Source organism: Callorhinus ursinus, unplaced genomic scaffold (assembly GCF_003265705.2).
Source record: "Callorhinus ursinus isolate GAN/ISIS: 27379988/994484 unplaced genomic scaffold, GSC_fseal_2.0 scaffold2, whole genome shotgun sequence".
Taxonomy (NCBI): Eukaryota; Metazoa; Chordata; class Mammalia; order Carnivora; family Otariidae; genus Callorhinus; species Callorhinus ursinus.
The window spans coordinates 53635232-53661848 of NW_027397064.1; the positions used below are offsets into that span (position 1 = coordinate 53635232).

The 26617-nt window shown below is 40.5% G+C and overlaps 2 protein-coding genes across 8 annotated transcripts in view; one reads left to right on the forward strand and one right to left on the reverse strand.

Annotated features, from left to right (window-relative positions):
- The window catches only part of NFE2L2 (NFE2 like bZIP transcription factor 2), a 33929-nt gene extending 23945 nt beyond the window's left edge, over positions 1–9984 (forward strand). For all 3 annotated transcript variants that reach the window (XM_025849627.2, XM_073882037.1, XM_073882035.1), the window contains exons 2-5: positions 5488–5754; positions 6256–6345; positions 7178–7369; positions 8253–9984. In XM_025849627.2, the coding sequence (XP_025705412.1) occupies positions 5488–5754; positions 6256–6345; positions 7178–7369; positions 8253–9476 (1773 nt within the window). In that variant the 3' untranslated portion in view covers positions 9477–9984. The remainder of the gene's footprint in view (positions 1–5487; positions 5755–6255; positions 6346–7177; positions 7370–8252) is intronic.
- Positions 9985–16363: 6379 nt separating this feature from the next.
- Positions 16364–26612, reverse strand: HNRNPA3 (heterogeneous nuclear ribonucleoprotein A3). 5 transcript variants are annotated; one of them, XM_073882067.1, is made up of 12 exons: positions 26435–26552; positions 25407–25480; positions 24436–24558; positions 24200–24346; positions 23912–24122; positions 23557–23646; positions 23381–23473; positions 23219–23299; positions 21960–22103; positions 20867–20989; positions 20697–20769; positions 16364–20604 (listed from the first exon to the last, which is right to left on the reverse strand). In XM_073882067.1, exons 4-11 carry the CDS (start codon positions 24341–24343, stop codon positions 20717–20719), a joined length of 939 nt encoding a protein of 312 aa, XP_073738168.1. In that variant the 5' UTR covers positions 24344–24346; positions 24436–24558; positions 25407–25480; positions 26435–26552; the 3' UTR covers positions 16364–20604; positions 20697–20716. The 5 variants fall into 5 exon arrangements, with proteins under 5 accessions (XP_073738168.1, XP_025705453.1, XP_025705444.1 ...); XM_025849668.2 differs by lacking the exon at positions 25407–25480 and having other exon boundaries at positions 26501–26612; XM_025849659.2 differs by lacking the exon at positions 25407–25480 and having other exon boundaries at positions 21963–22103; positions 26435–26586.
- Positions 26613–26617: the final 5 nt, after the last annotated feature.

Below are 26617 nucleotides of genomic sequence, written 5' to 3' on the forward strand. Positions count from 1 at the left end.
ACCTTCCCATCCTCAAGACAAAATAAAGGATGGAAGAGGGAGGGCAGGGCAGTGGGTTGAGAGGTGCAAGCCTCATTTACCTGTGTGGATATATTATAGAAGTCATTTTATCTTTCATTTCAGATACTTTCCCAAAGCCTCAGTTTTACAGAATTACTTAATTTAAGAGGAGATTGTGCTATCTTGCCTTATCTTTTCTAATTTTTTGGTTCATCTGAGTATGAAAAATGCTGGTTTGTTCAAGGCCTTTCTCCTTTCTTTATCCTGGAACAAAGATGTTTGTTTCAGAGTGGTAGGAGTTAATAATCCAACTTCAGATTCCCCATAAAACATGTAATAGATTAAACAGATGGCAAATGATGATATATACATTTTAAATATGAAGATTTCCGTTGGACCAGATGGTGATTTAATGCGAATTGCCAAACATTTATGTTTCTTATTAAATTGTCATCTTTTGTGTAAGCCAAGCTAGCAGCATAATTTGCAACACACTCAGGAATCATTGAAGGACAACAGCAAAAAATTCAGATACCAAGTGGCTCCATATGGCATGTGAAGGCTCACAGTCAGCTTTTTCCCTAGTCCTAAGGAAATACCTATTGGAATGCTGTAGAAACCATCCCCCTGCTTTCCTCTCCTTCCCCAGACTCTACTGATCTGCCAGTTAACGTGGTGGCCTTCCTCTTTAGGGGCTTGGAGGGGTTAAGAAGCTATTCTTTCTCAAGGCCTGGGATTTATATGCCTTAGAGCAGTTTCAGCTTTTCCTTAGGCATTTCCCTTCCTCACTGTCGGGTGTCCTGTTCTTGTTTGTTGATGGGCTGTGCCCAGACTCCTTCCTCTTAGATGGTGCACGTGCGGGAATAGGTCATTTGTGGAAGAAATCATGTGCCCCGTCACAGGGCTCCTTGCAGGAAGTGCTCCCTGCCTGTGAGGGAAGCACAGAATAGTCCTGAGGCCGTGGGGCTCCCCAACAGCAAGTCTTGGGTGGACACAATTCTCATTTTCAACATAAAGCTTTGAAGATTTCATACAATATCAAACTCCTGAAGGTGTTTTCTTCTGAAAATGTGAGTAAGACAGAGGATAATATGTGAAGGGCATGACAAGAAACCCATTGTTGCTTCATTCTAAATTTGATCAGAACATCTGTTTTAAGGAATTCAGGGTAGTTAAGACTACCCTTGCTTTTATTTTTAAGCAGAAGTTTTCTTTTAGAGACTTCTCATAGCAACAATAAACACTACATAAAAATAAACTTTAAAACACAGAGGAAAACCTCTGAGGACACTTTGAAACCTGTTTTGGTCCCACTATGATCTCACGGAAGGCTGCCCAGTCTACCTTAAGAACAAATAGATGTTGGGGCGCCTGGGTGGCTCAGTTGGTTAAGCATCTGCCTTCGGCTCAGGTCATGATCCCAGGGTCCTGGGATCAAGTTCCACGTGAGGCTCCCTGCTCAGTGGGGAGTCTGCTTCTCCCTCTCCCTCTACTGCTTCCCCTGCTTGTGCTCTCTCACTCTTTCTGTCGAATAAATAAATAAAATATTAAAAAAAAAACAAGTAGGTGTTGTCACTTGAAACATCTTTTGGTAGCATTCCTGGTGGAGACAGTAAGCTCGGGCTGTAGGACCTGCTCCACCTTCCTGGGCCCAGCATTGTTTCAGATCACAGGAGAACAGGATGCTTAAGAGGTGATCCAAGTGATGCTTCGTGATCTCTTTTTTCCCGTTTGTTGATAAGGATCCATCAGGGTGTCCTTTTCTGAGTATGTTAGGGGAAATTTTTAAAAATTGAATCAGTTTGGCTGGGCATTGAAGGGTAGTCCTATCAGGAATTGAACAACAGTTAAATGGGTGTATGTGTGTACATAAAAGTAAACAGGAGAGTGTATGTTATGTGTTTTTGTTTTCAACACATGTTGCACAAGCCCAGTTAGTCCCATTTCAGACCCTCCCTGAGGAGGAACCAAGTAGCTTCATTGCCGAATGTTATTGCACGCTCCCACTACACTTAGGTCCGCAGCTTCATGATCATCCATTGGCCTTGAGTTTGATCTTGCTTATATTACAGCAAGTTCTAGAACCATTACTGTCAGCATGCACAGCAACATTTGCATAGACTTTACATTTATGGAGAGATTTCTTTCACGTCTCACTTGGTCCACCAACATCTGTATGATAGGGGTGGGATAGAACAATTATATACTGAATGTATAGCTAAACCACCTGAACCCACTCAAGACAGCTCATCTGGTGGGGGGAAGGGGAGGAAAGGAAAGAAGAGAGTTGTATCAACTCTCGGTGTGGCCGCCACTGATAATTTTAGAGTAAATTACAGTAGAAATTTTCTTTCAGGCCCTAGAGCTGGGTTCTGGGGATACTCTGGAAGTCTGGTTTGTGAGCAGGTATTTGCAGCATAAACTGCTTCAGTGTTTTCAGTTCTTTTATGAAAAAATCAAAACTGGATGTTGCTTTTTACCCTGGGATCTCTTAACAAGGAGAAGCCCCCGCCTAGGCATTCTGGGCAAGTGAGGAAGGGATGCGCCAGAGTGGCCCCAGGTGCCAGGACACATGTTTGCACTTCTCTTCTGTTGATCTGAAGAGGTCAGCGCACTGTCCGCAGAGGTCAGCGCACTGTCCGCATCAGTTTTTGAGAGGGACTGGAGTTCAGCTGAGACTATGTGATCGTGCATTAATTTTTAGTGCTGGCTTTCAGTGGATGTGAATCGTCTGAAGACCTCCTTAATACCTTGGTCCCTTTGCTCCAGCTTGGAGAATAGCCTGGTTAGGATTCTCTGCTGTATCTAAATTCACTAAGAAGATACGACCTAACCAAATCAGAATTTTAAAGTAGGTTTCTCTCTGCCTTGGACCTTTGTCTTTCACATGACCTTTGGATAAACGTGTCCATTAAAATGGTGGAAACACATCATTTTTAAACTGGAAATTATTTTCATGCTCATTGTTAGTGGGGAGCTCTCTGAGGAGATAGCCATGTATGAAGAAATGCTCTATGGTTGTTATGCTCTTGTGGCCATGAAGACGATTTGAGGTGATGTGCTCAATCCAGCCTTCTGTAAACCGGCCACTTTTTCACACCACCAAGATGTGAAAGCAAAGTATATATATGACAATGGATTTTATATCCTGCCCAATTTAAGAACCACTGGTCAATGATCAGATTTTATATTTTTTAGTGTAACTTGTGGTTTAAGACAGCACGAGTCCAAGATTGAGGCTGCCCGGGACATACATGTCCCTGTACACTTTCTAGCAGTATCCCTTTTTTCTAAACCTCAGCATTTTCATCGGTAAAATAAGAATGTTATCTTTATATGGTTGTCTTGTGGATTCATTTGTATATGTCGTAAAGTACTTCAAACAAGTCTTGGCATATAGAAAGCCTTTGGTAGGTGTCAGCTGTAGTTCTAAAGAGCTGCAGACACTGTCCTCACTGTACCTACTGTGTGTACCGGATACTCTTTAACCCTGCTGCAGGCTAGAACACTGATAAACCCGACGAGCGGGGTTTTGCAGCATTTACGATCCTGCCACCAGGGCTTAGAGGTGGCCTCTGCTTCCCATGTAGCCATGCTGCCATTAGGCTGGGTGGCCTGCTCCTCCTCGGTTGGGTAGAAATAGCCTGACTGCTCAGTGAAGCAACAACCATGTTATTTTGGTCTTTGAAGGCAGAAAGTAGTAGAGTCTTGACACACTGGGCAATCCAGTGCCACCAGCCGTCATCAGAACTGAAATGCATCTGTGATGGTTGTGCACACTGTGTCCACCTGCCTTCAGGCCCCAGCTCCCTTCCCCCCCATGTCTTGATTTTTCTAGTCTCAGTTCATTATATTATTTTCAGAATAGATGGCTTTTTTTTTTTTTTAAGATTTTTATTTATTTATTTGTCAGAGCACAAGCAGGGGGAGCAGTAGAGGGAGAGGGAGAAGCAGGCTCCTCACTGAGCAAGGAGCCTGATGTGGGACCTGATCCCAGGACCCTGGGATCATGACCTGAGCCGAAGGCAGATGCTTAACAACTGAGCTACCCAGGCGTCCCAGAATAAATGGCTTCTTAAATGGAAGGTGATTTAAATTTCCTACCTGTGTAGACTTTTCCAAAAACTAAGTTATAAATCAGAAAAACTGCTTTTAACACGTGGTTAGGAAAATCTAGACATGGTACCAAGGCCTAGCTTTGTTATAGAGAACAAAGTAACCATTCCCTCATTGTAAGATTCTCCCCATACCTTAAAACTTCTAGTAACTTCCGGGACGCCTGGGTGGTTCAGTCGGTTAAGCATCTGTCTCGGGCTCGAGTAATGATCCCAGGGTTCTGGGATCAAGTCCCGCATCAGGCTCCTTGCTCGACAGGGAACCTTCTCCCTCTGCCCCTCCCCCTGCTTGTACTCTCTCTGACAAATAAAATCTTTAAAAAAAAAAGTGGGGGGGGGCGCCTGGGTGGCTCAGTTGGTTAAGCGACTGCCTTCGGCTCAGGTCATGATCCTGGAGTCTCGGGATCGAGTCCCGCATCGGGCTCCCTGCTCAGCGGGGAGTCTGCTTCTCCCTCTGACCCTCCCCCCTCTCATGTGCTCTCTCTCTCTCAAATAAATAAAATCTTAAAAGAAAAAAAAAGTGGGGGGAAGAAAACGAGATGAATTTGACATCATCAAAAAAAATAGAAATAAACTTCCATCCTTCCCTGGAGCCATGTTTTTTGTTTTTGTTTGTTTTTAATTTTGTGCATTTTTTTAAGAGGATTATTTGTGATTTCTCAGAAGTGAAACTAGTGAGCAGTACGTCTTTCTCAAGGCAGCCTCTTGCTTCACCCATGGGTCACAAGATGAGGACTTTTCTTTACTAATTTGTTCATGCCTCAGGAGCTAAAACTCAAGAGGAAATTGTTTTAATAAATGAGCCACGGGGACAAGAATAGCAAGAAATGATGGGGGAAAGTAATTCAGTGTAGGAAATACCAAAAGAATGGTGATATTTTGCAATGGCTAGATTGACATTTAACAAGGGTTCCCCCCTCTGTAAAATGGATATTTGCTGAGGTTTAGAAAAAATTCCGTGTATTTGATTATGTTTTCCAAACTCCATTTGTCATAAGAAACCAGTGGCTTGGAGTGCTTGCTCTAATTTTTATATTCCATTAAACAAGTGTGGGATTTCTTTTAATTCAAGAGCTTTAATGTGCAGCATGTTACTTTGCTCTTTAGTGACCTCTACTATCACCCAGTTGTTAATAATCCAAGTAATAAGTGATTAGAATGGATGGCTGTGTTTGTAGGCTGTTGTTTCTTTTAATGAATAGATTCATTGAATGGAATTAACTATGCTCTTCCAGAACACTGGATCTGTGTTCCATTCAGATTGTCATCTCCCTACCCCCAACCATCAACAATGGCATAATGTAAATTATATGATATCTGCCATTTAAAAAACCATCTTAACCATGGTCTCTTTCCTTTTTTTTAAACACAGGACATGGATTTGATTGACATACTTTGGAGGCAAGATATAGATCTTGGGGTAAGTCGAGAAGTATTTGACTTCAGTCAACGACGGAAGGAGCATGAGCTGGAAAAACAGAAAAAACTTGAAAAGGAAAGACAAGAACAGCTCCAAAAGGAACAAGAGAAAGCCTTTTTTGCTCAATTACAACTAGATGAAGAAACAGGTGAATTCCTCCCAATTCAGCCAGCCCAGCACATCCCATCAGAAACCAGTGGATCTGCCAACTACTCCCAGGTACAGAAAACTCAGTTCTTGGGAAGATGTCAGGGTTTAAGGAACAAATCCTGGCCCAAGAGTTAAAACATCTGGATTTGAGTTCCAGCTTTGCCTTTTACTATGTCTTCATTACCATATCACGTCAACTTCCCAACCTCAGCCTCCTGATGATTTCAACACCTAACTTACATCACAAGAGTTGTTGTAAGGATTGCGAGGGCATAAGTTACGTGACAGTCCTTTGTAAGCTGTGGAAACATTATGTAAGGATCTAGCAGCAGTAAAACCAGTAGTACAGATTACTAGTGTTTTGTTCACAGATTGAGCAGCTGAAGCTCAGAGACTCAGTAACTTGCCCAAAGCACTCAAGAAATTGGGGAAGCCAAGAATGGAACCCAGTCTGGTTTGATTCTGTGCTCTAAACTACACTGATTTCTGAAAGAAGATAAATGTTTGATTAAATTATAAACCTTGTATGACACTGAACAATCTTTTTCTTCTTTTATGTCTTTCATCTAGGTTGCCCACATTCCCAAACCAGATGCTTTGTACTTTGATGACTGCATGCAGCTTTTGGCAGAGACATTCCCATTTGTAGATGACAATGAGGTACAACATTTGGCTAACAGTGAAACTCCCCCACTATACCTAATATATCCTATAAGTGTGTCTCTATTAAAAAAATATTTTAGGAGGAAATTTTGTCAAAGAAACCTTAGCCTGTAGATAACTTTACAATTAAAAAAAAAAGTTCCCTACACAATACAAAACCAAAACCACTTATCCCTGCATACTCAGAAGCATGGATCTGCATAACCATGGAAACAAATAACTCATTGGTTATAGGTACTTAGAAATAAATTTGGGGGGGCGCCTGGGTGGCTCAGTTGGTTAAGCGACTGCCTTCGGCTCAGGTCATGATCCTGGAGTCCTGGGATCGAGTCCCACATCGGGCTCCCTGCTCTGCGGGAAGCCTGCTTCTCCCTCGGCTTGTGTTCCCTCTCTTGCTGTCTCTCTCTCTGTGTCAAATAAATAAAATCTTTAAAAAACAAAAATTTTTTTGGTGAGTGAAAATCAAGCTGGGTAATAAACCAAGACTTGCTCAATTAACAATTTTAAATTTATTGTGTTTGAAGCACTATAATAGGTATTTTTACCAAGAGATACAAATTAAATCCTAAAGACTTACTTATTTTGAAATTTACCTTCAAATGCAAGGGATAGAACAATTAAGCTAGTAAATGAGTCAGTTTGGAGTCAGTTGGGCAGGGGAAAAAAGATTTGTTTCATTATATAGAAATAGGGGTTATAAGTGGTTGTAACTTAGAGAAATACAGAACTGTTAGCCAGTTCCAGTTTAAGGTGTTGTGATGGTGCCTGGGAGTGTACTTCCCCACTGCTGCTGGCAGACTCACGTAGATAAATGCTTTGTCAATTTTAGGTTGCTTCAGCTGCGTTTCAGTCACTTGTTCCTGATCTCCCCAGCCAAATCGAGAATCCAGTCTTCACTGCTCCTAATCAGGCTCAGTCACCTCAGACTCTCGTCGTTCAGTCAGTCATTGCTGATCTAGACAATATGCAGCAGGACATTGAGCAAGTTTGGGAGGAGCTGTTATCCATTCCAGAATTGCAGGTAACTAAGATCTAATATAAATAAATGCCAAAGATACTTTTATATTCAGTGCCTTTAATTACTCCAGTTATTTACATGCCACCTACTTAATGGAAGGATTGGAGGGTGCTTTTAAATTAGTCATGAGAGGGGTGCCTGGGTGGCTCAGTCGTTAAGTGTCTGCCTTCGGCTCAGGTCATGATCCCAGGGTCCTGGGATCGAGCCCCACATCGGGCTCCCTGCTCGGCGGGAAGCCTGCTTCTCCCTCTCCCACTCCCCCTGCTTGTGTTCCCTCTCTCGCTGTGTCTCTGTCAAATAAATAAAATCTTAAAAAAAAAAAATTAGTCATGAGAGAGCCGCCAGGTGGCTCAGTCATAAGAGCATGTGACTCTTTCGGGGTTTTGAGTTTGAGCCCCACACTGGGTGTAAAAATTACTTAAATAAATAAACGTTAGTCAGGAGAGCTGCCTGTGCTCACTGAAGTATACTTTTATTAGTTAAATTGACTGGATGTCTTGAGGAAAGATCTGGTCTTTGCAGGCCAGAAGTCTGAGCTAGGAACTATGGAAATAATACATATGCTTAGACCTAAATATCTGTTAGAAATGGGAATTATCTGAATTACAGAAGAGCCTGGAAAGAATAGGGGTGGGGAAAGAGCTTACCATCAGATACAGATTATCAGCTATTAAAAATATTTGCCATCAGGGGCACCTGGCTGGCTCATTCAGTGGAGCATGGGAATCTTGACCATGGGGTTGTGAGTGCAAGCCCCATATTGGGTGTAGAGATTACTTTAAAATCTTTAAAAATAAATATTTGCCATTTGCCATGAGATATATATAATCAGCTATTAAAATATTTAACCTTGATTTATATTTAGTCAAAATTTCTTTTCACACAGTGTCTTAATATTCAAAATGACAAGTTGGTTGAGACTAGCACGGTTCCAAGTCCAGAAACCAAAATGACAGAAATTGACGACAGTTACCATTTCTTCTCCTCAATGCCCTCGTTGGAAAAAGAAGTAGGTAACTGCAGTCCACATTTTCTTAGTGCTTTCGAGGATTCCTTCAGCAGCATTCTCTCCACAGAAGATTCCAGCCAGCTGACCGTGAACTCATTAAATTCAGATGCCACAATTAACACAGATTTTGGTGATGAATTTTATTCTGCTTTCATAGCAGAACCCGGTAGTAGCAACAGCATGCCCTCTGCTACTTTAAGCCAGTCACTCTCTGAACTTCTTAATGGGCCCATTGATGTTTCTGATCTATCACTTTGTAAAGCCTTCAACCAAAACCACCCTGAAAGCACAGAATTCAATGATTCTGACTCTGGCATTTCACTCAACACAAGTCCTGGCATGGCATCACCAGAACACTCGGTGGAATCTTCTGTCTATGGAGACACACCACTTGGCTTCAGTGATTCTGAAATGGAAGAGATAGATAGTGCTCCTGGCAGTGTCAAACAGAATGGCCCTAAAACACCGCCGGTACAGTCTGCTGGAGATACAGCCCCGCCCCTGTCACCATCTCCAGGGCACAGCACCCCAGCGCGGGAGGCCCAGTGTGAAAACACGCCAAAGAAAGAATTGCCTGTAAGCCCTGGTCATCGAAAAACCCCATTCACAAAAGACAAACATTCAAGCCGGTTGGAGGCTCATCTCACAAGAGATGAGCTAAGGGCAAAAGCTCTCCATATCCCATTCCCTGTTGAAAAAATCATTAACCTCCCTGTTGATGACTTCAACGAAATGATGTCCAAGGAGCAGTTCAGTGAGGCTCAACTGGCATTAATTCGAGATATACGCAGGAGGGGTAAGAATAAAGTGGCTGCTCAGAATTGCAGAAAAAGAAAACTGGAAAATATAGTGGAACTGGAACAAGATTTGGATCATTTAAAAGATGAAAAGGAAAAATTACTCAAAGAAAAAGGGGAGAATGATAAAAGCCTCCATCTACTGAAAAAACAACTCAGCACCTTGTATCTCGAAGTCTTCAGCATGCTCCGGGATGAAGATGGAAAACCGTACTCTCCTAGTGAATACTCCCTGCAGCAAACAAGAGATGGCAATGTATTCCTTGTGCCCAAAAGTAAGAAGCCAGATATTAAGAAAAACTAGATTTGGGAAGATCTGACCTTTTTCTGAGCTAGTGGGTTGTTTTGGGGATTGTTTTTTTTTGTTTTTTTGTACTGTTATACTAAAAGCTCCTACTGTGATGTGAAATGCAAAAATACACTTTATAAGTAATTCTATGCAAAATTATAGTCAAAACTAGTATAGAAGATAATATGAACTTTAAAAAGCATTAAAATAAGTCATCAGTATGCTGAATCAGTAGTTTCACTTTAACTGCAAATTTAATTTCTTAGAACACCATTTGGGCTAGTTTCTGTATAAGTGTAAATACTACAAAAACTTCTTATTTATACTGTTCTTATCTCATTTGTTACGTTCATTTATATGATATCTGGCTAAAAGCAAATTGTTGCAAAACTAACCACTATGTACTTTTTTATAAATACTGTATGAACAAAAAAGGCATTTTTTTATATTAAATTGTTTAGCTCTGGCAAAAACCAATTTAGTTAAAAAGCTGGTACTAATAAAGGAGTATTATGACTGTTAATTTCTTTGGAATTCATTCGAGTTTATTCACACTATTTTCCATAACAACACACTTAACATATTTAAGTATTTTGCATTTTCAGAATGTTTTCATTCACTGAAAATATGAAAAGCATTTTTTTTTAAGATTTTATTTACTTATTTGACAGAGACACAGCGAGAGAGGGAACACGAGCAGGCAGGGGGAGTGGGAGAGGGAGAAGCAGGTTTCCCGTGGAGCAGGGAGCCCGGTGCAGGGCTCGATCCCAGAACCCTGGGATCATGACCTGAGCCAAAGGCAGACGCTTAACGACTGAGCCACCCAGGCGCCCCTGAAAAGCATTTTGTACTAAATTTCTGATCCCAGAGATACCAAGTATATCAAGAAGATACTTTACCTCTTCAATAGCAAGTACATCTCAACCAAGGAAAATACTATATGTTGACATGAAAACATTCAGTTTACTCACATCAGTACATGTATGCCTACCATGTGCTAGATATTTTTTAAAGTACAAAGGACACAATGGAAATCCCTGTCCTCCTGGATTGAAGACAGTAAACCTTACACATGCCAGGATTGGGATGGCCAGTAGAAAGGAAGCACTGCAATTTAAAATAGGGTTGCCGGGGCACCTGGGTGAATCAGTCGATTAGCATCTGACACTATTTTGGCTCAGGTCATGATCTCAGGGTCATGAGATAAAGCCCCATGTCAGGCTCTGTACTGGGCTTGGAGCCTACTTAAGATTCTCTCTCCCTCTGCTCCCATGCTAGAATAAATAGGGTTGCAAACAGGAAAAGCCTTATTGAGATGGCAACATCTGAAGATGTGGGAGACCCATTCTATTAGCTAAAAAGACTATTGCAGACAAGACACACAAGTCCAAAGGCTCTGAAGTCTATTCGAGACAGAACAAGGACTACATGGCTGAAAATGAAGGGGTGGGGAAAGCAGGGCAGGTAGAGTGGAACATGGCACAGAACCTTGTTACACTGTCCTGACGGCTTTGGCTTTTACCTAGCAAAATGGGGAGCTATAGGTGTTAAGTAGTAACATCTGATTTTTAAACTTCCTTAGCCTTGTGTGTTGAAAATAGTCTAGAGGGTTAAGATGGGAGCAGACAAATGGGGAAGCTCTGAAATACATGGGAGGGATAGTGTGGTCTTAGTCTAGGGTGGTGATAGGAATAAGAAGGCACTGGATTCTACAGGTTTCAAAGGTAAAACTAAATTTTCTGACAAAATGGATGTTGGGTGAAGGTGGAGTCAAGGACTTGAACAGCCGTAAGAACTGAGTTGCCCTGAGATGAAGACTGGTGAGAAGGGAAGTCTAGGTGGGAAAGTCCGTTCACTTTAGGACATATCGAGAGATTAAACATAAAAAATTAAGGCCCCACAAAACTCTTGAAAATCTGCAGGCTGTCCAATTGACCACTCACAGCATTGATTTCACTTTTTTTAATTTTATTTATTTGAGAGAGAGAATGAGAGACAGCGCGAGAGGGAAGAGGGTCAGAGGGAGAAGCAGACTCCCGCTGAGCAGAGACCCCCCCCCCCCCGGATGCGGGACTCGATCCCAGGACTCCAGGATCATGACCTGAGCCGAAGGCAGTCGCTTAACCAACTGAGCCACCCAGGCGCCCTTGATTCACTATTTCATCTAAACAGTTTGTCTTTTGTTTTAAAGTAGGGAAATGGAGATTTATCTCGAGAATTACATTTAGAATAATTTACTACATGTGGATTATTCAGAGTCCTATTAATCCATTAAGAGCAATACAGTGCAGAGGTCCACAGGCCCTATGACCAGATTGGCTGGGCTTGCTGCTGCCATTTTCCTACAATGACCTCCAGTAACTCCAAGCAGTCAGGCTCATTTCCTGTCTGTAGGGCAAGAAGTTTTGAGGGGCGTCTGGGTGGCTCAGTCGTTAAGCGTCTGCCTTCGGCTCAGATCATGGTCCCAGGGTCCTGGAATCAAGCCCCACATCAGGCTCCCTGCTGGGCAGGAAGCCTGCTTCTCCCTCTCCCACTCCCCCTGCTTGGATTCCCTCTCTCACTGTGTCTCTGTCAAATAAATAAATCTTTAAAAAAAAAAAGTTTTGAGTTACTACACAAAAAGTACTGTGCCTAGCTCATTAAGCACTCTGTAAATGGTGTTTTCTCATTTTCCTTATTAGCCTTGTTAATTAGGATCACTTTTAGTTGCTAGTGAAAGGGAACTAAAGTCAGATTAAGAGAATTTGACTTGAATGACAAAGCTCAGGGTTGAAAATGAATTCAAGAACTAATGGGAGTAAGGGCGTCTGCCTTCGGCTCAGGTCGTGATCCTGGGGTCCTGGGATGGAGCCCTGCCTGCATCAGGCTCCCTGCTCAGCGGGAAGCCGGCTTCTCCCTCTCCCACTCCCCATGCTTGTGTTCCCTCTCTTGCTGTGTGTCTGTCAAATAAAATCTTAAAAAAAAAAATTTAATGGATGTATGTTAATAGGCATTGAGATTCTGCCCCAGGCCTTTCTCATGCAGTCAAGTATCTTCTCCTGTAAGTGGTGATGGTGAGATCCCTAGAGACATTTTTCTAACCTCAAGAAAAAAAAAATCTCGGATCTTGACTTAAGTGCCCCACCCTTAGACAATAGGGATGTGTGTGTGTGTGTTGGGGGTGTGGCACGAATTTGAAACCAGCAGCACCACCTGGAATTGGCTGGCACTGGCAAGGGGTGAAAAACAATATCGGGCAGACTGAACAGACTTCTAGCCAGATAGCACGAGTTATTTAAGTAACTATAGTTCTTTACAGTACCTGAAAAAATTACTTTTGAAGTACTAACCATACTGCACTATGCAGAACTAGAAACCAAATTTTCAAATATAGCAAATCCTAACCTCATGACAAAAAAACGAAGCCAAGTTTTCATCTCTTGATCTGGACTTGAGTTAGAGCTTTTTACTGTCCTCAGATTAAGTTTGGCTATCCAATTATTAAACATCAAACTCAAGTTCCTAGTTTTAAAATGTGTACCTATGCCTTTTACACTGATGTATACCAAGCATTCTTAGAAAATCTTAATGATACTGCATTTGTTAATGTAAAGAAACATTTTCTGAGATTTCTCAAGCCCTGGATTTTTAGGAAGGGGTGGCTGCTCAACTTTCACTACTTCTCTTACCATACTTGTTTAAGCCTCAGAATGTAGACAAAATACTTCTCATTCCTAGTTTAAAGATACTTATCAGGGGGCGCCTGGGTGGCTCAGTCGTTAAGCGTCTGCCTTCGGCTCAGGTCATGATCCCAGGGTCCTGGGATGGAGTCCTGCATCAGGCTCCCTGCTCCGCAGGAAGCCTGCTTCTCCCTCTCCCACTCCCCCTGCTTGTGTTCCCTCTCTGTGTCTCTGTCAAATAATAAAAATCTTAAAAAAAAAAAAAAACTTATAAGGACAGGTTCAGTTTTAAGTTTTTATACTTTTTGAGAGCTGCAGAAAAAATTTAAAGACCTCAAACACTGTCACTGTATGTGGAGAAAAAAACTCAAGACATTGGCATAACAGGGGCCCCTGGGTGGCTCAGTCAAGGTTAAGCATCTGCCTTTGGCTCAGGTCATGATCCCAGGGTGCTGGGATGGAGCCTTGAATTGGGCTCCCTGCTCAGTGGGGAGTCTGCTTCTCCCTCTCCTCCCCACTCGTGTTCTCTCGTTATCTCTGTTGCTCTCAAATAAATCTTATTAAAAAAAGACCTTGGCGGGCGCCTGGGTGGCTCAGTTGGTTAAGCGACTGCCTTCGGCTCAGGTCATGATCTTGGAGTCCCGGGATCGAGTCCCACATCGGGCTCCCTGCTCGGCAGGGAGTCTGTTTCTCCCTCTGACCCTCTTCCCTCTCGTGCTATCTCAAATAAATAAAATCTTAAAAAAAAAAAGACCTTGGCATAATTACCTTTGTCACCCATTACAATTTTAACTATGCCTGAAGATATTAAGATGGTACCCATAATTATTACCAAAAATATCTTTAGGGACCATGGACCAGGCAACAGATTTTTTTTCTTCAAGATTTTATTTGAGAGACATAGCGAGAGAGGGAACACAAGCAGGGGGCGCTGGAGAGGGAGCAGCAGGCTTCCCGCGGAGCAGGGAGCCCGACCCGGGGCTCCATCCCAGGACGCTGGGATCATGACCCGAGCTGAAGGCAGACGCTTATCGACTGAGCCACCCAGGCGCCCCCAGATTAAGTTCTTTAAGCCCATTATCAGATTTAAACTTCAGATTTAATGAGGGTAGGTATATCTCCATTTTACAAAAAAGGAATTAGGTAAAAACAATCTGGATAAAATGTCAGAATTTTGAACTCAATTACTTAAAACATTTAATGAAACTTAACATTTCCTTTTATATTAGAGACAACAAATCACAATGGTATTCAGTGCTTAAACTATTAAAAATCCTTACAGATTCCTGTTATTTCAAAATACCATTTATGCATCACAACCTCAAAATTCGAAGTCAGACCCACTAGCCTCATTTAATACTTGAAGCATGTGTTACTAAACCAAACTTAATATATTTTGATTACTGTTTTTCGAGAAGGGGAGGGGGAGAGAATCTTAAGCAGGCTCCAAGCCCAGCACAGAGCCCAACATGGGGCTCTATCTCACAACCGGAGCTTCAGTCAGTCAGATCCCAACCGAGCCACCCAGGTGCCCCCTTGATCACTATTTTCAATGTAATGCTTAATTCTACGTATTTAATGTATATGAAACCAACATTCGTAGGAGCCTGTTGGCACCACCAAACTGCCAAAGTGTAGCATGCATAAAAAAGAAACCCCAAGTAACTTGCCCAAGCTCACAAGTTCTGTATTTTGTCTTTTACTGATGATACTAAGAAACAAAAACCTAATTGCATTTTCCAATACCTATTAAGGATGTTAAGAGACAAATGAGAGTAAATCCAAATAGACCACCTGTCAGTTCTTTTAATAGGTATTATTTTAAAGGACAAGTTTATTCAACATTTGTCAACAACGCAGACTAACGATGTATTTTAACTTCAGGTGTAACTAGTTAACTGAGATTCATCTTTGTGATTACAGGCCCTTGTAACCATTATAATGGCTATATACACGGATGTGATGACACTTAAGCATTTCACATTTTTTTAAGATTTTATTTATTCGACAGAGACACAGCAGGAGAGGGAACACAAGCAAGAGGAGTGGGAGAGGGAGAAGCCGGCATCCCGCTGAGCAGGGAGCCTGACAGGGGACTCCATCCCAGGACTCTGGGATCATGACCTGAGCCAAAGGCAGATGCTTAACAACTGAGCCACCCAGGTGCCCTTAACCATTTCGTGTCTTAAGCTGACAGCACCCTTTATCCACACTTACCAATAAATTTTGAGTATCTTGGGCAAATTCCTATTACCTAGCTAGCTTTCAGTAGGATGTCCACTTAATCTTTATCACTTAAAAGGTAGTTCGACGTCATTACGTCTTTCAAAAAAATCAAGCAAAAATGGCATACTTATTAATCTTTACCCCTTCTTAATCCTTGGTACTTTCTATAGAATCCTAACATATCAACCATAACAAGGTCCAATTTTTGTAAAACACTCATCTCCAAGATTATAGTCTATGAATACATAGAAGATTCCAATCTTTTGCCTGAGTATTTTAAATTTTCATTCTGAAAAAAGGCAAATATACTCTTGCCAACTTTGGAACTCAAGTATTAAACTAGGATTATAAAGTACTTAAAGCTGCACATAATGTGAAACCACTGCATATACATGTTGTAATCAAGCAAAATGTGTTGCTGTCCTAACAGCTAAAATTCCTCACATGGCTTCAACTCCCAAGTATTTAACAAGCTGTTCTTAATGCCAAGAATCTAAATACTTGTATATTATAAAGTCTTCCTAAAAATCAATTCCTCCAAGCCCTGCTTTACAAATTGATCACTTTGAGATTATCACATTTGGGTTAAAGTGCAGCACTGCAGTTAGACTAAATTTCATGCTTTTTCCTCCTAGCTCACCCTCACACCAGACTCAACCAATCCACTTTGGGGGCAAAGAGGAATTCTTCCAACATCTGAAGCCCCACCCCTATCTTTCTTCCCAACTTTCACTGGCCTATCATAATCTTAACTGTATTTTCCCTCAAAGTTCAGATTCCTCACTTGTCACCCAGCATCTCACCTATTGGTATTCAAGACTTACATCCTTAATAGACTTTCCCTTTATCTTTTCCATATCTACTTCTAGTGCCATGTATTGGTTTTCCACAGAATATAATCTACAATCTCTAAAATTAACTATGTAAAGGATCATTCCAAGTTTCCCGTTATTTTACAATTGTAATATTCCTCTAGTGTTTAAATCACATGAACACTGTGAAGCAACAAACCACACACACATTTCTAAAAATATTTTAATGAAAAAGTTATCTTTCTGTAAACATTTCATTATACTACAAATGAAACATTTGAATCCATTACAGACCACCTCTTAAAGTCTTAAAAATCAGGGTAAAACATCAAAATTTGTAAGTAATCTTGAATATCATATAGGCTAACAATCCTTATACATCACCCCTGCATTAACTTGCGAATTATTCAACTACTTGAGACATCAATTATTGGAACTCCCAAGATACTGTCCTTAACTAAGAGATGTTTCAAGTTGTGACTTCCATACTGGAACTCTATTAAAGACAAGCTTATTTCAGTTGTTCAGATCCTTAATAAATGATCTTTATTACCCAATTTTCTTCAAGATTTCAGTGTGTGTCAGGTTTTTTTGAAAAAAATGTAGCGTGGGAAGCGGTAACATGTGAGATGGCTTGACAAGATCAGTTGAAAAGTTTGCCTCAACCATTTCCCCCTCCTTAAAACTTCCTTTTTTTTTACTGGTGCTATGACTGAAGAGCACATTTTTCAGGAATGACAGTGGAACTACATTTAAATAAAATCACTTTATTTCATAAGAAATAAGATGGACTGTAAAGAACAATGCCTTTTAAAAAAATGTTTCCTATCTTAATTCCACACTAGAACCACTTTTGTAAAGAAAATTAAAAGGCTATTACCTTCTTCAACACTTCATTCTGTGTAGAAATTCAGTCCTAATCTGATTAGGTACAGAAACAAAGCCAACCATTTTCTGAAAATAAACTCTGGCAAACTAAACCTATTGAATGAACTTCATCAGTGTTTGCCCAATGTGGTGCTTTAACTCATAAACCCAAGCAAGAGTTGCATGCTCTACCAACTGAGGCAGCCACGTACCCCTCAAATCTTTTTTAATAGGCCCTTTTTGGGACAGCAATAGCCCTTATAATCACCAAGGATATGAAGAGTAACTGAGTAATATTTTAATTATTCTTTGGGAAATCTTCTAAAAAGGAAACATTAGCATAATTAGGCCCCTACTTCTGGCTAAGTGGTTAAAAAGAACCAAAAATGGATCCTATTAACTCAATTCCCTGAATTTATATGCAAGACAATTTATGAGGCTACCTGAATGAAGACCATTTTTTCTATCTGTAACACCTGACAGTTTTCCAAGTTCATCTAAGGTGTTTTTCAAAGAATGAGGACTGGCAGCTCAATGCTTCTGTTATAAGCGTCATACTTATTACCTTTCTCCTCTTATCAAAACTCAACTTTACCCTAAAGACACCAAGAATGAATTGTATACATGGAGCCACATCTGACTCAAGATACTCATGGTTGTTGCAGGACCTAAAACTGTTTAAAATGTGTTGGATGTGGTTTTCGAAGTGTTCAGCTGAATAATTTTGCCAATGTACCTAATATTTTGAAAATATATAATACGTATTTTGTAGGGAAACAAATGGTGTCATCAGCTTTTACTGTGAGCTACAAACCTTACCCAGCCAGAAACCTTCGTATTTAAGATGGTAGGAAAGACATTCCTCATTTAGGCAAGTAGGGTTCTCATTCAACCTGCAAATCAAAAAGATTACTCTTACCTTGCTTTACAAAAAATTACTCTTTAATTAGTGAAAAAATTCAAATTCAAGCCTTACCTAATGCTTATTGCCCTTCCTTGCAGGTCTAAATGCTAGACCTAGTGACTGTGGCAACTATCTCTCATTGATGTTCCAAAAGGCGAAGAGCTCCTTCCTGCTAGACTTTCTTCGATATTTCAGTTGTAATAAGCAGATTTAACTAGCTTTTGGAAAGTTGCTCACTATCACCATAGTATCTTATGCCTTCACTTCTCTGTAGTTGAAGCTCTTGCTGCTGCCTTGTCATTCTTTATTTATGCTGACTTGTCCATACTCAAAAGGCTGCTGAAGTCCTGTCTTAGTGAGTCTCCTTTGATCCAGACTGTGCTTAAAATGCACATCTTAGGTCCTTTAAAGCTGGTTAAATCGCTCTCCTCATGGCTTACTTTTCCACACTGTTCACAAAAACTAAGCTAATACAACTTATAAACAGGTCACATACACAGATTTCACCTGCTTATAGGTTGCAAACAACTTACTGAAAATATTTTCACTATTAAACTAGTTCCAGAACACAGAAAGTTTGTTACAGCACAATTAACCTCATATGCCATTAAAGGATACTGTCAAGGTTGTGTCAAACAATTCCACAAACATAGAAACAGGAAATGTTAATCTCCCCCATTCCTTCAAACTTTATTATATGAATAAAAGAACTTGAGACAATTTAGCTCAATTTTAATGTTTCCCAAGCAGTACTTTGACCAGGTACCCAGGTTTAAGTTATGAACATTGACAGTGTCCATTTATATAACCACATTTGAAGTTGTTAAAGACTTAACCATTTTCTAATTATTAGCCTATTTTCTATGCTGCTTATTCACATATGTCCATTAACAAATGGAATGTTGTCTGTTACATTTATTGGTTTGTGAGTGTTTTCTGGAAAACTTCAGTATCTGTGAAGACCGATTTCCATGCTGGCATTGCATGCATCCAAATATTAATAATGCACAGAGGCACAGAATTAGAGCAACAAGAGAGCATATTCAAACACTAGCACACCCCATTCCCCTTTTTATTGCTTGTTTTGCTTAGTACTTCTGAAAACAAAAATAATCTCGAATTCAACGTTCAACTGCCAAAGAAAGAACAACAGCAGAGCACATAACTTAGGGCTTGAATGAAATTGTAAGCACTAGCTGGCGCAAAACAGTAGACATTGGTGTTTATATATATGACCTTATCTGAAACTCTTCTCAACCAAGGTCTTCCAAACCAAACTGTTAACTCATACCAACACGATTTAGGTTCAAGCATACACATGGAATAACAGTGTGTTCTTTTGGATTTTGAGTGAGCAAGAAGAACTCAAGACTATTCAAATTTGAGTTCAGGTCTCTGGGAAGTGAGAAGTTTGTACTAAGCAACTGTGCTACACTTCTACTGCAGTAAGGTCATTTGGGATTTTATCTAGACTGTCCTTGGTTTTATCCAATGAAACAGAGAGGGTACAAAACAGGAAAGCATGCCAGCCAGTTAAGGGTTCAACAATGCATGATTTTTATTCTCTTGCTTCTGAAAGCTTGTATCAAAAAAATATATATATTAAACCAAGGAAAGTAACTGAAGACTTATGGGCCTCTTGTGCTTTGTAAAGAAAAGAAAAAAAAAGGATAGCCACTAATTTGCTCAAACACAACAGGCTTAGTGGTCCTGTATTTTGAAGTTTTTAAGAATGGTTTTTAAGGGAAAGGGATAACATCCACTACCCCTTTCCAGAATTTAAACAGAGGGCAGTAGACATTCTTTACACCCAAATAAAACTATGGCAGTTCACATGTGACCAAGGTGAATGTAGAATGGAGATGTTCTAAACACGGCTAGGACTCAGCAAAACTAACACACTAAAATCGTATGATTACATTTTGAAAGAAAATGCACAAAAACCAAATAAGAATTTTGAGATTTTTTTCATTTGAAGATAAATCTTAATGCTATTAAATTCACAAATATGCTAATTTAAATACCCAATTCTATTTATCTAAAACACACATTGCAAACATACAAATATCTATTCTCTCCACATGTCAGAGCCCATTCATTTCATGGTTTGGAAATGCGGAGAATAGATTCCCCTTAAACTGCAAGTCAGCAGGTGTTTCTTTACAGTTAACTTTAGCAAAATTCATACAAAATAGTAATTAACAATGATCTTCTTTACTTGTTAACTCACAAGGAAACACCTTCAAAACTGCATTTTGTTAAAGTTTCTGTACTAAAATGTAGAAAAACTGAACTACACAAATATTGAAAAGTTAAAAATTCCTTAATTTTTTATTCCTGGTACCACTACCACAATTTACAGGGCAATATACCTGATGTAATGAAAAGAAAAAGAAAAAGACAAAGCTACAACAGATAAAAGACCTCAGGAATGTACATCTAATTGACACTACATTGCATTAATCAATAGCTGCACTTTTTGCAAACTGTGGCTATGACAGTCCTGAACAAGAAGGGTTTCCTGTTTAAGCTGCAGTAACTTTTCTGACTATGGATCATCGTTCCTTCTGTGGCAGATTTTTACAGTTCCTCTAATGCATTTGGGACGACTGTCTCAAAGTAACCTGCAGCTTTCCTGACAACTCCTCGCTCTCTCTCCTGCTAAGAACTGTAGCCTGTTGAATAATACAGGATAAAAAAATTATTACACTCAGTGAACAGTTCCACATATTCTTTATCATCATGATAAAATTTTAAAGATACCTACCCTTTTCTTCTGAAATTTTTTTAGAACCTTCTGCTACCATATCCACCACTTCCACCACCAGATCCATAACCACCTAGAAATAAACATATTTAAAAAAACTTGTGTAAGTTTTTAAATTAAGAAATCCATGAAAATTTTTAACCAAAAGGGAGAAGGGGAGGAGTACTTACCACCATAGGGACTGCCCGAGCTTCTTCCACCAAAACTGCCCCCCTTCATGGGTCCATAATTTGATTGCTGTTGTCCACTATAATTTCCAAAATCATTATAGTTCCCACCACCACCATAGTTACCTGAAATTACAAAAAAGTTTTGTTTGTAGTTAACCTACACAATTATTTTCCTCTTTTAATATATATGATTAACTTTCCACAATCACAACAGCACACTAGGAACACTTACAATGCAACCCTTCAAAAAACGTATATAGAACTACCAACTCCACAGAGGCCCACTACCAGACCTCAGGCATTGAGAGGGGAAATAATGAAGACGGTCCAGAAGAGCATGTATTTAGATAGGTGCCATCTTTTGCCCACATCAGATGCCAACACCCTAGCACACATTCTTGTCTTCATACCACTATCAACTTTGCTTGATTCTCTAATTTGGACATAGCATAACTTTTAAGTCAATGACAAAAAAGGTATCTAGAGTGGCTGGTCAAAAAAATTTTCTAGGGGTGCCTGGCTGGCTCAGTGGGTAGAGCATACAACTCTTGATTTTGGGGTTGCGAGTTTGATCCCCATGTTGGGCACAAAGCTTAAAGTAAATTTAAAAATTAAAAAAAACAAACCTAAAAACCGAAAGTTGAAAACATTAATGCACCCCAACAAAATTCAGTGCATTTGTTTATAACAAAGCTCTTTATCTGTAGTTACTATGGAATAACGATGCAAACTTGCTTATTGTCTGAAATGTACCTAGGACGTTAAAATTCCAAGTACTTCTGTGCCCTGAACTCCAGACCACACCTTATTCATTTCAATGTGTCTGCATTCAATTTGCAGTTCCCATTTGTCTAATTTAAAAGTGCCCAGAATTAGCACTAAATACTAGCAAAATACATTACTGAAAAATGCCCATTTCAATTACATAAAAAGTGAACATAATTTACCAATTTGCTAAATAGCCAACAAAGAAAATTCAGTTTAATCATTCATCATTTAAGGATTTTCTAATATTACTATTTGACCAAATGCTACATTTTAACACTTTTTGAATTTAAACAATTTTGAACATTTAAAACAAGTGAAAGCTTACCACCTCCAAAATTTCCTCCTTCATTGTAACCATCGTATCCTCCACCACCACCTCCATATCCGCCTCCTTGGTTTCCATATCCTGGTCCACCACCACCATAGCCTCCTCTACTACTATATCCAGGACCACCACCATAGTTGCCACCTTAAAAAAAGGGGGGGGCGGGAGTCACCCAAAAACATACACGTGTAAAGTCAAGTTATTCAACTCTATATTACAATTAGTCAACTTGAAAATAAACCAATGACTTAACACTCGAAAGACTGGTACTACGTCATTAACAGAGCATCAAAAACCTGGGCTAGAGACACCTGGGTGGCTCCGTTGGTTAAGCGTCTGCCTTCCACTCAGGTCATGATCCCAGGGTCCTGGGACTGAGCCCTGCATCAGGCTCCCTGCTCAGTGGGGAACCTGCTTCTCTTTCTCTGAACGCTGCCATTCCCTCCCAACCCTGTCTGCCTGTGTTCTGTCAAAATAATTCAAGTTAAAAAAAAAACAAAAACAAAAATCCTGATCCAGTGAGGATTAAGATGAAAGCTTACATATCTTTTTATACTAAAAAAATTGTTTTTAAAAATTAAAGTTGGGGCGCCTGGGTGGCTCAGTCGGTTAAGCGGCTGCCTTCGGCTCGGGTCATGATCCCAGGGTCCTGGGATCGAGCCCCATGTCCGGCTCCCTGCTCAGCGGAGAGCCTGCTTCTCCCTCTCCCTCTGCCTGCCACTCTGCCTACTTGTGCTATTTCTCTGTCAAATAAATAAATAAAATCTTTAAAAAAAAAAAAAAATTAAAGTTCACTAAAGAAAATAGTGAACAGTCTCCTGAGAGAAAATTCAGCTCAAATGCTAGCACAATATTTCTGACCAAAAAAGGAACCAGCTAGGGGCCCCTGGGTGGCTCAGTCATTAAGCATCCGCTTTTGGCTCAGGTCATGATCCCACGGTCCTGGGATTGAGCCCCACATCAGGCTCCCTGCTCAGCCGGAGTCTGCTTCTCCCTCTCCCACTCCCCTGCTTGTGTTCCCTCTCTCGCTGTGTCGCTGTCAAATAAATAAAATCTTAAAAAAGAAAAAAAAAAAGGAACTAGCTAATGTTGCAAATTTATGGGGGGTAAGTCTAGTCTTCCATGGTATTAGTTCAGAATCATATTTGAATATCGTCAAGTCATGCTAGGTATAGCTAAAATTAAAAATAGAAACAAATGTAACTTTCCATAAAGTATAGGAACAGAATTAAAATATCAAACATCCGTTAAAAACTTACCGTCACCTCCAAATCCATTATATCCACCATCACCTCCTCCATAACTACCTCTGCTGCCACCACCTCCGCCACCATAGCCTCCTGACGAAAAGCAAGATAGGAATTAAAACTATACAACTTACCAATCAACTTCAGGAAGACAATCAAAGATAACCCTCTTACCTCTTCCACCAAAGTTTCCACCACGGCCAAAGTTACCACCACCTCCAAAGTTTCCTCCACGACCCATGAAGTTGCCAGATCCACCTCCACGACCTTTAACATGGGCAAGGGAGAGCTTTAAAAACTTTACAAATGTCACTCACACCTATTTTATGTATATATATTGTACTACTCACCTCTTTGTGATCCAGCAGACTGCATTTCTTGCTTAGAAAGGGCTTTTTTCACTTCACAATTATGCCCATTAATAGTGTGGTATTTCTGAACTAAAAATTTTTTTTAATCAAACAAACAAACAAATTATTTGAGGTTTGGAAAATCACAAATAACCTCTATCACTACATAACATTAAAACATCATCAAGAAAATAGTGACTTTGAGAATCAGTGTTCTAAAATGTCATTTATGAAAACTGAACCACATACTTTATATGCTATTAAATGCAATACAAAATAAGCAATTTGGCAAATCTAACATAGCACAAAGGGACCTTTTGTTTTCTCATTCAAGTTCCAATAAATTTCTACTTACCAACAATTTTATCAACTGTATCATGATCATCAAAAGTTACAAAAGCAAATCCTCTCTTTTTTCCACTCTGCCTGTCTTCCATAACTTCTATGGTTTCAATCTTGCCATACTTTTCAAAGTAGTCTCTCAAATTATATTCTTCTGTGTCTTCTTTAATACCACCAACAAAAATTTTCTTCACTGTTAGATGGGCACCAGGCTTTACAGAATCCTACAAATAAAAAAAAAGTCAAAAACCAAATTCTCCAACAATCTCACATATTACACAGTATAGTGTCATCAAAATACCTCTCTAGAAACAGCTCTCTTTGGTTCCACTACACGCCCATCAACCTTGTGTGGTCGGGCACACATTGCTGCATCCACCTCTTCAACACAAGAGTAAGTCACAAAACCAAAACCCCTGGAACGTTTTGTTTGGGGGTCTCTCATCACCTACAAAACAAAAAATTTTAAGTATTGAAATGTATCTGCACAGGTCCTACGCCCCTTAACAACCTTTTTTTGTTCCATTAGTAACTCACCACACAATCTGTAAGTGTACCCCATTTTTCAAAATGTTCTCTTAAACTATCATCTGTAGTTTCAAAGCTCAAACCACCAATAAACAGTTTTCTCAACTGCTCTGGTTCCTTTGGATCATGGCCCTGAGGAAACAAATACATTTTAATTATTTCTTTTAGCAGGTCAATTGCTGAGATGCACAAGTCTTTAATCTGCTACAAATAATAAACCCAGCATCAAATTCCTGTACCATTAACACTTTGACCAATTAAAAACTGGAGTAAGATCACATGTCAACTGATTAAATCTATACAGCCTTTCAAATGCCAACATCACTTCAACTACATTTAAGTCCAGAAAATTCCAGAATCAAAAGTCCCTTAACTTTAGACTACAACTAAAAGTATCTGGGGACAAATTTTTAAGTTGCTACTAACAAACTGCTCTTCAAGAAACCAAAGTGCTGTAGAAGTAGTGTTCCATCCATGCCATTTTTCATGTCTTCCCTCATCAGTCTACCCTTCGAACATTTAATGTTAAACCACCAAACTGTTTAGTATGTAACTTAAAGGTTCTGAGTGCCAAATTTTAAAAAACTTATCAGTTTCTAGCATAGAAAGGTTAAAACAGTATTCCCCATTAAAGGCTGAACCAGCAACCCCCCCAAAATTACAAAAAGAAACCGACCATTATCTTGATAGCTTTCTGTAACCAATTTATGTTTTAGGTTATATACTGTAAAGTTACCTATTTGCACTTGTATCACAGGTCAAAAATTTCAAAAACATATTACAGGGTTACAAAAAGGGCAAATTGCACTTATATTAAATGTAGTATATACTTTTTGACAATGGAGCACAACAATTAAAAAACTAAGATACAGCCTGAATTTGTTTGCAATTCAACTAGCTCCTCAGTAAATTACATGAACTGCCATTTAATGCATGCATTAAGTATAGTTCATCCAAATTCCTTAAATAAAGGGGCTCACATTTACATTCTAATGTCTTCGTGTCTTCCAAAGTAGAGATGTTAAGGCATTTAATATGAAAAGACTGTCACATGCTAGAAAAAAATGTTAAATGATTAATAGCCTAAAGCATCAATAAAGTTGGTCTCATCTTTTCAAATCTTGGTTAATTGTATTTAATCGATAGAACACAGATAAAAAAACAATTACAACCCACATAAAATTATCTCAAACACATGAAAAATTTAACTGTGGTTGCAGTCCTCTCAAAAATCCAAAAAAACTACAACGAGCCGACCCACATGGCGCGAAGATACGTATAAGTACTTTAGCAAGAATAGCAGATCAGGGTGTATTTTAAAGCAGCAAACTTTTTTTTTTTTAAAAAAGTTCGTATTGTCAACTGGGTACTGCGAAGAAAAAAACAGGAGAATTAAATTCTCGTCGCCTTAAGAGATCTGAAAGGACTAGAAACGCGCCGCATTAACTTCAGCGAAAGCAGTAGGCCGCAAGATCCGAGGCCATTTGTGGCATTTTCTGCCGGGCCGCCTCCTCCCGCTTCCTTCCAGTCCCGCGCTCTCTTTCCCGGCGGCGGAGCGAGCCGGCGGCCATTGCGGCCCAATGCGCCATTTCGTAACGCGGCAGCGGATCAATGTCAATGTGGCCGCCGCCCGCCTGCTCGCTCGCTCGCCCGGATGTGACTCCTCGTCCCCTCCCCCACCATCTCCTCCCAACCGCTCCCGCCGGGGCCCGCCATGCCGCCCTCGGCCTCGGATCTGAGGCCCCGCGGCCGGCAAGCCGGGTCCCCTCCCGAGGTCTCCCCAGCCACGCAGCGCCTCCGAGGGGCCACTTCTGCAGCCGAAGGAGAATGCGAGGAGGGCGAGGGGCCCCAAAAGACCTCTGAGGCCCGCTCCCCTCCCCCCCCCCACCGCCCGTCTCAACGCAGAGCGCGGGACGGCCGATCCGGTCCACCCGGCCTCCCCGCTCCCACCGAGCTAGGCCCCCCACGCCGGCCACTACCCATCAACCCCCCGCTCTCCCCCTAATACCTCCTCCCCCCGGCGGCGGCGGCGACGGCCGGAGTCGGGCTGGGGGCGACCGGGCGGCGGTTTTACCTCCATTTTGAGACCGGACTCGCCTCTTCCAACTCGAGTTCAATATGGGACCGAGAGGAAGAGGCGGGGCTAGTCATCACGTGACGCGCTTTCCGCGCGCCGCCGAGCTGGTGGGGG

Coding starts and splice junctions, on each gene's coding strand:
- HNRNPA3 (XM_025849649.2), bottom strand. CDS start 26,506: ATGGAGGTAAAACCGCCGCCCGGTCGCCCCCAGCCCGACTCCGGCCGT. Junction 24,123..24,199: donor AGAGAGCTGTTTCTAGAGAG/GTATTTTGATGA, acceptor TTTTATTTGTAG/GATTCTGTAAAGCCTGGTGC. Junction 20,990..21,959: donor AGGAGGAAATTTTGGAGGTG/GTAAGCTTTCAC, acceptor TTGTAATTTCAG/GTAACTATGGTGGTGGTGGG.